Genomic DNA, 12331 nt, shown 5'->3' with positions numbered 1-12331 from the left:
AAACTTGTTATACACACTTATACTGCATCATAAGTGGGGTCAAGGTCCTGCATTTTAAATATCACTTAAGTTAAAGGTGCAATATGTAAGAGTTTCAGTTTAAAACATTCAAAAGTTCATTGAAATTTTCACCTGAATATGAAGAAATAAAAGTTTTGATGTGATGTTGAAGACGTCTAAGCGTCGCGTTGCAGAGGAATCTACTGAAGTTAGCATGCTAACCAGCTAGCCCTTAGCGTTGTTCTCCGAGCATCCCATTCAAGGCAGAATCAGCTAATATGACTGCTAGCTGCACGGTTCACTGAGTGAACTAGCTAACGGCAGGGCTAATTAGCAGCAGTTAACAGAGTGGTGTAGTTTGTAGTCCTAAAACCCAGAAATCAGCTAGCATTTTTGAACATCCGGTTCCCTCGTCTCAAAGTGTATGAGTTTTTTAAATTGATTTTCGGTTAAATGCCTGAAATAACAGTTTTGATGTGATGTCAAAGACATCTAAGCATCTTGTTGCAGAGAAATCTACTGAAGTTAGCATGCTAACCAGCTAGCCCTTAGCTGCCCCCGGTTCTCCGAGCATCCCATTCCAGGCAGAATCAACTCATACGACCGCTAGCTGCACAGGTTACACCCCGCCTTTCTGAAACCCTGCTGTTCCGAAAATAAACTTCCATTCTTCGTAATGGCGGGGTTTCCCATTTTTTCTAAAGACCCCGCTATTCCGAAAAGGCTATTGGGGAACCCCTGACCCTAACCCTAACCCTATTGGGAAGTAATTGGAAGTTGAAAGTCGGATTCGGAACAGCGGTGTTTCGGAGTGGAGGTGTTTCGCAATGGAAGGCCGTCCCCAGCTGCACAGTTCACTGACTGAACTAGCTGACAGCAGCGCTAATTGACAGTAGTTAACAGTTACTCTGATAATATGCTTCCCCCTATAGAGTGGTGTAGTTTGTAGTCCTAAAACCCGGAAATCAGTAAGCATTTTTGCACAACTGGTTCCCTCGTCTCAGAGTCTATGAGGTTTTTAAATTGGTTTGCGGTTAAATGCCTGAAATAAGTTCTGTGGTTACCACAGGCTGAAGATATTCACACAATTTGTTCTACGACAAAAAATACATCAATATGTCCCACAGTTTGTTGCTAACAAGTGGCTAATTAACTTCAGAGGTTGTCACGGACATTAAACGTCAAATTAACTTTGTAAGAAGTTAATTGTAAAGTAACTAGTAACTAAAGCTTTCAAGTAATTGTAGTGAAGTAAAAAGTAGAATGATTCCTTCTGAAATGTAGAGGAGTAGAAGTATAAAGTGGCATGACAAGAAAAATACTTATATACAGTACTTGAGTAAATGTACTTAGTTACATTGAACCATTAAGAGGGCACTTTTTATGTTTTTCATGTTTTATGCATTCACAAGGGCAATTTTGTGGCAGGTTTAGATAAAACATGATGAAAAGTCTTCTGCTGTGTGCTTCCAGTGGAGAAAACACAATAAAGTGCCATATAGAGCTACAGCTGCCTGTCATATGTGCTGGTGCCCCACCGCATGCAGCTGGCGCCCTTTTTATATATTTTTTGCATCTGAATGCGCCGGAGGGGATCTTTAAATAGGCTGGCACCGTCAAAACTGTCTCGTTTAATCATCCTTAAATATGATGAATCAAACATGTTGTGGATGAAGTATTTTACTCTTTTACTTAAGTAATATTTGTAAAAACTGTGTGCAAAAGTCAATAAACCCAAGTATTTTATTCGCTAATGTTGGGAGAGGAATCGAAGCAGCAGAGGCTGAGACATCCTGACATTTAGACCCCCGTAAGAGTCGAGCACAGAAACATTGGGTCTAGAATTCCCCCACTTCGATTTGATTGGGTTTCATCATGATTCATCATTTTTTTTCACGTGACATAGAGCACAACTTTATTCACAGGCGAAATCTGAATGTTGAGTAAATGGAGTCACTATGTCAAATGGCTCCTTTAAGTGTATATAGGCAGATTTTGAATACTTTATATGCAGCTATAAAATCTTTATTTGCAAAAGTAGAAACTATTACAGTCAAATAAATGTACCAATTTTAGAGCAGGTGTAATATCTTAAAATTGTATTATAGTATTATATGGGAAGTATTATACTGTTCAACAGGTACTGAAGAAACAACATCTATTGTTTCTCAACTTAAATAAAGTTTAGTTTAACAATGGTTGAACAAAAAGGTCCACTTGGAGGCCTACTTCCTCACAGAAAGCAAAGTCTACCTGTGGCCTCCATATAAAGCTGTTATTTATGACTTTATTCACATGATTATTAACGGAAGAGCATCCAGACCAAACAGGGTTTTACCATAATCCACAGAACACTCATTCACACACATCCCCTCACCCCAGAGTCGATCTAATATCTATATTACCATTAAATGTTGCATAATTATGGATATTCCAATTCAGCTTTCTTCACTGACGGATATTTGTGTGCCGCTGAATTTATAAAAGGGAAGTGGTCCGCGCTATACCGCGTTATACTCGGAGCATCTTCATATTTCTCATGCCCTCGCTTCACGGTCACAAATCAGGAGTTGAAGGAGGAAGAATAAACTCTATTCATCCCAATCTATCCACTCTTCCCACCCACAGCAGCCAGGGTCAGAGTCCAACCGACTGCACAGAGCTATCAGGAAACAACAAAACGCTCCTCACTGAGCCACACAGAGAACACACGTCCCAGACTTTTCACAAGGGTTAGTGGTGGTCCTGGTGCTGCTTAAATGTTTGGTTCCCACAGAACAAGTCACTTTGCTGCAGTCCTCCGAGCCAGACGAGAGCCAACTTAGCATTCTGGTTGTGTGATTTTCTCAGCTGTAAACTTCTGTTAAATGAATAAACCAAGTTTTATGAGGAGTTCTCAAGCAGCAAGTCTCGGATAAAGTATGCTGGCTCTGTAGAAACAGGAAAATCCCTATGTTAACTACAAAACTAATGTATTTGCAAGTGAGTTTTCTTAAAAATACTCTGATAACATACAACTAAAAACCTTATACAACACGGGGTGAAAATGGAAGAGGCCAGCAAGTGGGTGAGAGATACTGTGTGCAAGTGAGAGAGTGCAAGGCCGACAAAGACTGCAAGAAATATTCCTTAAAAGTCTAAGAAAGAATGGCTTGTACCGGATGATGAATATTATCTCACGGCTTACTTAGATCAACAGGTAGAACAAATAAAGGCCGAGAGGAATCTGTCTCAGTGATATTAGAGGTTTACTTTGAATATATAATGCTGGCACAAAGGGAACAAGGTCAGCAGGGGAGCAGGGGAGGAGTGATTCAAGGATATACATGTCACTTATTGTGGATTCACTCGTAGTGTCCTGGAAACATGATGTTCTCTTACCTACAGTTAAAACATTTAGCACACATTTCTTATAGATTTCAATGAACCAAAGGAATTGACGTTATCAGGGATGAAAAGTAACACGATGCAAAGAAATCCACTGTAATGAAAACAAACTCAGGCTGCTCAAGTGCTGCTCTTCAGTGCAGACTTCTGGTACGTCCACCACATTTCAGGGGGAATTATTATACTTTTTACTTCACTACATTTATTTGACAAGTTACTTAAAAAAAATTGATTTTATATAAAAGCAATGTCATGAAGAAGCTCTGCTCTGTCCCTGTCAAATAAACAAATAAATAAAAAACAATGCAGTGTGTTTCTCACCTTGTGACGCAAGATGTCTACGACCTATTATCATAATTTTAACCAAAAAGAGACATTTCCCCTCTAAACTTCTCAAATGGTTTCATTTCAAATTCTTTTGAGGCCCTAAGAGGTGATATTATACAATAGTTAATATAAAAGGGTTCAGTGTTTCAGGGTTTGTTTGTTTTTTAAGTTTCAAACAAGTCCCCATCTGCTTTAGTTGTTTAGGACCCCCAGGTTGGAAAACACTGATCTTGAAATAACTTTGACTAACCCTAACACTTGTAAAAAGTACACTTAGCTGATACTAGAATTTTTACTTATGTAGGAGTTTGATTATAGGATTTGTCATGGAGCATTTTTACATTGTTGTAGATACTTTTGATGATGATCTGAATACTTATACAATATATTATTCCTCTTGCCAACCCATATTTATGCATATTTGTAGGACCAATAGAATAGATCACTGAAGAACAGAGCCACATTTACAAGAAGGCAACAAAAATACACAGTCGAGCCTGATTCCTTATCAACAAAGAACACTTTTATTTGTTCCCTATCTTTCAGATTTTTTGGTCAAATATTAGATGTGAGGTGGAGGAGAGTGCACTTAGTAGGAGAGGTGAGGTGACGGTGCACAGGGCAGCAGGCAGGGGGCAGCAGATGAGTGAAGGAACAGGAGAGATGTGGTCGTTAAAGAGGAAGAAGGAAGTGATCAAAGACATGATTTACAGTTTGTTTGAAGCCAGTTCCTCAGGACATATTCAAATTATGAAAATAGACACAAATTAAATGATTTAACAAGTTTCTCATCAGAAGATAACTAGATAACTTTCAGACTTGAGGTGGCAATGATTTTGTGTAATTAACTGAAATTAGAGCTCTTCTTTAAGTCTTATATCTGTATACTGTCACAACTGAGCCCCAGACATGAATTCATGAATGTGAGTGCTTAATATATTTAATAAATATGGACTATTTTGGCAAAAACTAAAAGAATATGCACTTTATGTTTCTTATCTCATATTTCTGCAGAGATTTCAGGAATCTTTTTGCCACCCAAACCTATGACAAACCTCTCCAAGTCTTTCATCCTCGGTCTTCCCCCACCCCCATCACAGGCTGTCAGCAAAGCTAAATTTACCCGTCGTCTCACACACATTCATGCAGCAAACCTCGAACATATATATACACACACACTCTCTCTCACACATCAGTCGTTTTACAAAAGGATCAAGCACAATCCAGCTCCGTCTCTTTCTCACACACACAGTGATTCAGTTTATGACTGCAAAAACAACACAATGTCGAGTCAAGGCAACGTGTACACGCACACTGGTCATTGTTCACATTCTCACACAGAAATACAAAAGGCATGGGCAGAATTTCAAACAAAAAACGCATGTAAAAGTACAGACACACTCGTAAAGTGCACATATGGAAGGGAAACTCTGAGGGATGAAGACGTACATGGCATGATGTCAAGAGTTTGAGAGCGCCAAGTGTGAGAAGAAAACAAAAGAATTGATTTAAAAAATAGTTTACACAAAGAAGAAACATGGAGGGACGTAAATGGACCAGTCATCTGTAAAGCAGCTTGTCGTGTTTACACATTTCTGGGGAATATTACGGCAAGAAATGCAACCAAATTCAAATAATGGATGTCAGGTAAACACCTATACGCTCATTCACACACACACCATCTAACCCCAGGATTTATTAGAAACTCTTGGTGTAAAAAAAAAAATAATAAAAAGCCCCAACTTGTTTTTCCTGATCGCCATCATTTTCTTCTTTTCCTCACACTTAAAAGGCAATCAAGGTGAATAAAAACAACATTTTATGATCAGCAGGCATATCCCACCCAAATTCAAAAATCAAGTTATCAAAGTAAAACTGTCAACAGAATAAAGCACAAATTGGTCGACAACAACAAAAAGGATTGAAACAAGTAACTAAGGCAGCTGATGAGAATCTGAAATTATACAGAAGAGACACAAAAGCAGCAGTGGAAACAACAGAGGCACAAAAATAAAGGTGTGATGGTGAGAAAAGAAAAAAAAAGACACAGTCAGCTAGAATGGCCTCCAAACATAAACCCCCTTCCCCCTCTCTCTAGAACAATCCCCTCCCCTTCACAAGGGGCACCTCTCTGCGTCCACCAGTCCACTTTTGGCACAGATGCACTCCCGACACATGCAGGACCAAACTGAGGAGGGTATGATGGCCTGGCAAAGGGATTTGGTGCCACCTATTGTCAGCCAAAGCAAACTGCCATTTGTGCAGAGCCAAGAGGTTGGTGAAGGGGATCAATTTAAGAAGAGTTAAAAGAAACAAGATATGCATCCCAGCTGGGTCTGATGTGGTACAGTACAAAACATTTCCTTCATCCTGTTTTTGCAGTTATGATGAATGGCAAAAGAACCGTCGAGCACACGTCAGTACAAGGCAAAGTTCAGTAGAGCAAGCGTCAATCATGACAATTCCAAAAGAGGAGAGGAATTACCCCAAATAAATACAAAAAGAAAAAATTTAAAAACAAGAAAAATGTAAACAATGTCTACGTTGATGGAAGTCATAGTGGTGTCATGCATCATGTCATGTCATCTGGGAGGCTGAGCTACGTCCGTGTTCGGGTGTCCGGCTGCCCTGATCGATCGGAGTGGTGCGAGGGTGCAGAGGTGGAGAGGAGGGGATGAGCTCCTCCTACTCAACTTTGACGCCCATCTTCTCTGTGTTTAGTAGGTAGAGGCTGTCGTCTATCAGGAAACTGGAGCGAGAAGGAAGTAAGGATCATTTATAAGGAATCTATCCACAATAGCGCTGTCACGATTCTACAAATCCACGATTCGATTTGACTTTTGATTTTAAGGCCAAGATTGGATTTGATTTTCAATTTAAACAAATCTTTTTTAGCTCCGATGGCTTTGCCATTGTTAGACTATCACATCAGATGGTTTTATGCTCTGACAACTTTCATTTCCCTTTTAAAATTCTTATCTAAAAAGATATGGCTATTTTACAAAAACACTTTGGCTTTATCCTGGTGACTTTCTACAGGTAAAGGTAAGACAAGTTCAAATAATATTCACCAAAAATGAAGATTCCAGAGTTCAACAAAAAATGCCACTGTTTAAAAAATGTAAAACCTCTTCCCAAATAAAAGGATCTAAACATAAGAAAGAAGAAAATAAACATTTCCGCTGTCGGGAGATACCTCCAGTACACGACAGCTGATTGCTTTTGTGCACCACCTACAGGCTAACAGTAATCTATCTGTGTCATCTTTTAAGTGTTGTTTTGTTTTTTTCTCTCTACCCCGAAACTAAAAGATCATTTTGATTTTTCGAAATCGTGACACCTCTGACCCCACAAGCAGCATTTTCTCTCCCACTTAATTGTAACTTCAAGGCAAAAACACAACTTGACACTGCCTTCTCCTGAAAAGCTATGAAACAAAGGCAGGGCAGGTGATTGGACAAACCTGTAGAAGAGGAAGTGGACTGGTACGGTGCTGAGGTGCCACACAGCGTGAGCATCTAGGATCCAGAGCATTGGGGGGAAGTCCAGCAGCTCCAGCAGAGCCAGACCGTGAAGCAGCAGCACCACCAGGCCGCACTTCCACCAGTATGGCAGGGTCCGCCGGTTCTGCCAGCACCAACACAGCCACCACAGGAGGTTCACCATGCCTTTAAAGATGAAAACACATGGAAAACAACACGTTTAAAGTCTTTAACAAACGGCTCTCAATTAGCATTTCCCTTTTGTTGTATTAAACTGCTTATGATGCCATGAAATAAAATACAAATAAAATACAAATAAATAAAAAACAAGGCATTTGGCAGACAGGGCACCAAACAACAATCATCCTGAGACAGTACATCAGCTCCCAAAAATGTAGTGGTGAATTCAGTGAACTGGGAAATGATGTTCTGTTAGTTGTTCCGACTGCAGATTCAATAAAACTTTAAAATGTGTAACGTGACAGTACTGGTAGGTATAGATATTGTAAAAACAAGTACAATGTATTCATAGGAAAGTGCTTAAAATAACACAAATCTTAAAAAGTTGTGTACAATGACCATTACTACCAACTCAATATGAGCTTTAATGTGACTTTTAAGTTTAATTTGCTGTACCGATGGTGGCGTTAGCAGCCATGTTGTAGCCATAGTCGAAACTGACAAAGGTCAGGTAGGACACATGCGAAGTAAAGGCCAAGATGAGCAGGACCCCCACCATGCTGGACACCCCAGGTCGCCTCAGGCCCAACGTTCTGATGAAGAGAGAGACGGGCGAAGCAGAACAGGAAGTGATATTACAGAGATGTATTTTACATTAATAAGCATAGCATTAAGTGTCTCTAAAGGAGTAAATATTCAAAATCTTCATCATAACGTTATTTAGGAAATATCAGACAGCAATGTTAACCAGGGTGAATGATAAATAAAGTTTAATGTGATTTTAGTTTTTATCATGCGACAAATGAAAACATTTGTAGGTCACATGGAAGTCCTGTTTAAGTGCTTACCTGACACAACACAGGTAGATTGAGTAAAGAATAACAGCCGTGGCACAGAAATAGTCCATTTTCTGAAAGAGACATACAGACATAAGCAGAGTTAAATCAACATCAAGAGACAAAGACTTGTGCCCGTTGTATGTTGCTGAAAATATACCACACACAGCTGGAGGGCTTGTCAGTAATGGCATTAGGATGTTACTGATTAGCTAAGCTCGTTAGCCAATACAACAGAAAAACGCTCATCCCAGGAGGCGGTCTGGCAGTTGGGAAGATATTTTAGCAGCTCTCCACTCAACATACAATAAAGTGTTGCTTTTTTAATTAACACTGAATCACTTTACTTTCTGTTATGTGAAAAGGTTTCTTTTGGATGTGCTCTGCTCATTGCTTTGTCTCGTGTGTGCATACTGAGTCCTGAGGGCTCTCACCAGCCCTCCATATAAATAGCAAGCTAACTGAACAGAAGTCTTTCTCAGGAGTAAGTGGAACAAACCAAAAGGTAAGAGATTATTAATTCTGTATAGGTCAGATAGAGAGAAACAAAACTCTTGGATAACATATTAGTCATAAAATTTGATAAAGAGTTTTTGGCTTTATACAGCTTTACAAGTACCTAGGCAGTCAACAACTATTACCTCAGTTAGATAGGTGTCCCGGGTGTGAAACACTGTTGACCAGAACCAGGCATTAAGAGATACCTAAAGAAAGCACACACAGGCTCTTGTTATGAATTGTACAATGATCATGACACAGGAGTACTGGTGGATCTATTTATGTTAAAGTTCTGTCATTTTCTCCATCTCACCAGAGAGAAGGCGTTGATGGTGTGGTACATGGGGCTCTGGCGTGGCACCGTGCTGCGATAGCGCAGCAGCATGAGAAGGCAAGCCAGGCCGTTAAGCAGAGAGGCCAGGGCCGAGGCTGGCTCCTCAAAACACAGGAAGCGCGCAAACGGCCACTATGGAAAATAAAATACAAAACATTGGAATCAAATCGGTAAAGACAAAACCAATACTGGAGCACTTTGCTGTTTTGCTCTCATATACTGTACTGATTAAAGTGAACAGATAATGAAGCCAGAGCTCAGCATCCTCCCCAATACAGAACAACTGTGGGTAAGAGTCTGTGATGGAGTTTGGTGAGTGAACACAAACCTTGCCGTGGAACTGTGGGACTCTGTACCCCTCGGCCTGGTAGAGCCCCACAGTGGTCCACATGCACTGATAGCGACAGTCATCGCGACACGTCCAACCTGGAACACAGGAACAAAGATAGAGGAGCTGAGGGCGTGAACAGGCACGACACAGGTCAAAGGTCAAAGTTCAGTTGGCCTCACAGATAACAGGTACAAATACTCAACAAAACAATACGTCTGGAAAACGTTTCGCCTTTTTATTACCATTTATTAACCTATTGTAAAGGCTTTAAAACATCAGTTGCAACTTCATAATGGCCATCCAAATAATGTTTATGGATGAACACTGATATGGATCAGTTAAACCATTATTTATCAGTGATGGTTATTATAAAGTTTTATCCCTTCCTTATTATAAGAATGTCTCACACATTCACACCATACAGTTGTTGTTAATGGACGTGGAGGGTGGAGTTTCTATAGGCCTATTGTGACACCTTGCTCTGCCGGAAAAACTGGCCTTCAACTTTCAAGGCTGTTTCAGTGAAGCCTACAGATTGAATCAGTATCACGTTTCATGACAAAAGTCACACAGCAGCCATGACATACACAGCAGCAAACACAGAATGAATGGTAACTGTTAGCAAAGACGCTCAAAGGGATGCGTTTAGCGAATGTTACAATACAGCTAGATATATTATAGCTAAGTCCAGTGGGTAGCTTGTGGAGAAATGCAGCAACAGACTGCTAACAAGCTAAGTTAGCTTAACTTACCTGCTGCCAACAACAACAACAACTCACCTGTCAGCGCCATGTACTGCGGCTGGGTAGACTGAAAGCCCCGTAGCCGAGCTCCGGTGCAGTTGGTCCGGACACATTGCTTCACACAGTCTCGGTAAACCGGCTCCTTGTCGCCTTGAGAGGACTGCACAGTGGTCACCGATACGAGGAGCAGGACGACAGTGGCCACAGCGGGGAGTCTGACAGATGTGCAGTGGGGTATCGCTGAGGCCATGGTGGTCGGTCTCGGCCCGTCAGAACTCACGAAGGCACGGCTGGACGACAGCGGCATCGATGGCTTCCACAGCCGACGGTCCACATCACCAGACGGCCATCCCTTGTTCGAGGCGATAAACCGGGCCTGAAATGTTTGAGAGTTACAGTGCAGTAGGTCCAACTGCTCCCTGCTCTCTGATCAGGGTCAAGTTTCACACTCACATTACGTTTCCGGCCGACATTTCCAAAATAAAACACGCACTGGTTGGCGTTTGAAGAAACTTTTATTTTGTGAGACAAAACCTCAAGTTCCCACTGTATAGTATCATCTGTGTGCGGTCTAAGCTTTCCACCAAGCCTCTATAAATAATACATGATGTGTAAGCCCACTTTTATGTTAGATCCAATGCGGATATTGTAAAGTAAAATATTGGTAGCTTTTATTTTGAAGGCAGAACGTTTAGATGGAGATAATTTTACTTCCGTTATTACGTACGTCACTAGGTCATGTGATTCATTGATCTATTGATTTTAAGTTATTCTTTTTGATTTAGATTTTATGGTAACTATGAGGAATCTTGTGTATAATAATAATAATAATAATAATAATAATAATAATAATATTTATAATAATAATAATAATAATAATAATAATGTTATTTTTAAAATGAAAAACATTGTGGAAAATCTCTTGCTTTGAATATGCAGGTATTTTCTCTGTTTCTATCTTATCTGCTCATTCATCACCAGTCACTTTCCATAGCCTGTCAAAATCAGTGTTATTCTAGGTAAATGAAGTACTCTTCAGTCAAATGAAGTTGTGACTACTGAAAGGTGTAAAACAAACATAGTGGCATACATTATCTCCTATATGTGTTGTTGAAGCAACAGAATACTGCCTAAAAACACCTTATGAATGAAACACAAATGTGTTTATTGAACAGGTTGTTGCTTCTGGTTATATTTTGCGGCTAGTTAGATGTATAGATTAAAATAAGAAACCTCCACTTTATTTCATGTTGCTCGATACAAAGCGCAAAGTTACAAACAACTTATTCTTAGCTGGAAAAAGACATTCTTCAAGCACTTTTAAGTAGAAAAACTTTTAAAAAGTGAAGTTAAAATCCCTTATTTGGTTGAGCCCATTGGTTTAACATGCAGTTTTCCTTACATGGTCCTCATCACAGCAGAAATAGATCAGTTACTCCTGGTTTCTATCTAGACAACACACTGGAAGTAGACATTGTTTCCTCAAATGTTGAAATGACCTTAGCTGTTATCACTTTTATGTACCCATTCTGTTTATTCGCTCTGTGATTATGTTCGTTGTTGTTGTTTGTTATCACATTTTTGCACCTATTCTGTTTTTTATTTGTGCTCTTGACATCATTGAAAATGAGAGCTTGCCCTCAATGATTTTTCGAGATTTAAATAAAGGTTGAATGAATGAATGACCTTAAGACAACATTAATCGCAATGATTTTTTAATCAAAAAATGTAAAACTATACTTATGACAATAAAATGAAATCATGTCCATACAAGTTATACCACAGGGTATGATGTATTCCCATCAATAGATACAAAGAGGGTGGCCTTTAAAAGGGTTAATAGTGTATTTGGTGCAACATTATGTATGAAAATCCAATCGGTTTAAATAGTCAAACTTCAGATATTAAACTACCTTTATGGCACTAGATTAACATACTAAATGTTGCTACAACAAACATGATAACATATGCATTATTGCCTTCTTTGACAATGTGTGCAGCTCTACACAGCTGGGAAAATATCTGATAATGAAAATTAAAAGGTCAAAAAAGTGGCTCATTTCTGCTTCCAACATTTCGGCCAGTCCAGTTTTCCCATATTGTTCAAATGCAAGTTGATTGACGCTACATTTCCAAACACAGTGCTGGACAACACTGCACTCAAATCATGACAAGTGGTAGTTTTATCTAGTCTCATAAACTGGGACACCAAC

General features: G+C 39.6%; 1 protein-coding gene across 1 annotated transcript; it reads right to left on the bottom strand.

The window, feature by feature from the left end:
• Positions 1–5011: 5011 nt before the first annotated feature.
• pgap3 (post-GPI attachment to proteins phospholipase 3) lies at positions 5012–10547 on the bottom strand. Its single transcript, XM_073488944.1, has 8 exons — positions 10155–10547; positions 9373–9470; positions 9024–9176; positions 8854–8916; positions 8225–8286; positions 7833–7969; positions 7178–7382; positions 5012–6463 (listed from the first exon to the last, which is right to left on the bottom strand). The coding sequence occupies exons 1-8, from the start codon at positions 10423–10425 to the stop codon at positions 6400–6402; spliced, it is 1053 nt and encodes a 350-aa protein (XP_073345045.1). The 5' UTR covers positions 10426–10547; the 3' UTR covers positions 5012–6399.
• Positions 10548–12331: the final 1784 nt, after the last annotated feature.

Source organism: Pagrus major, chromosome 20 (assembly GCF_040436345.1).
Source record: "Pagrus major chromosome 20, Pma_NU_1.0".
Taxonomy (NCBI): domain Eukaryota; kingdom Metazoa; phylum Chordata; class Actinopteri; order Spariformes; family Sparidae; genus Pagrus; species Pagrus major.
This window is presented reverse-complemented; position numbering and strand designations above follow the sequence as displayed.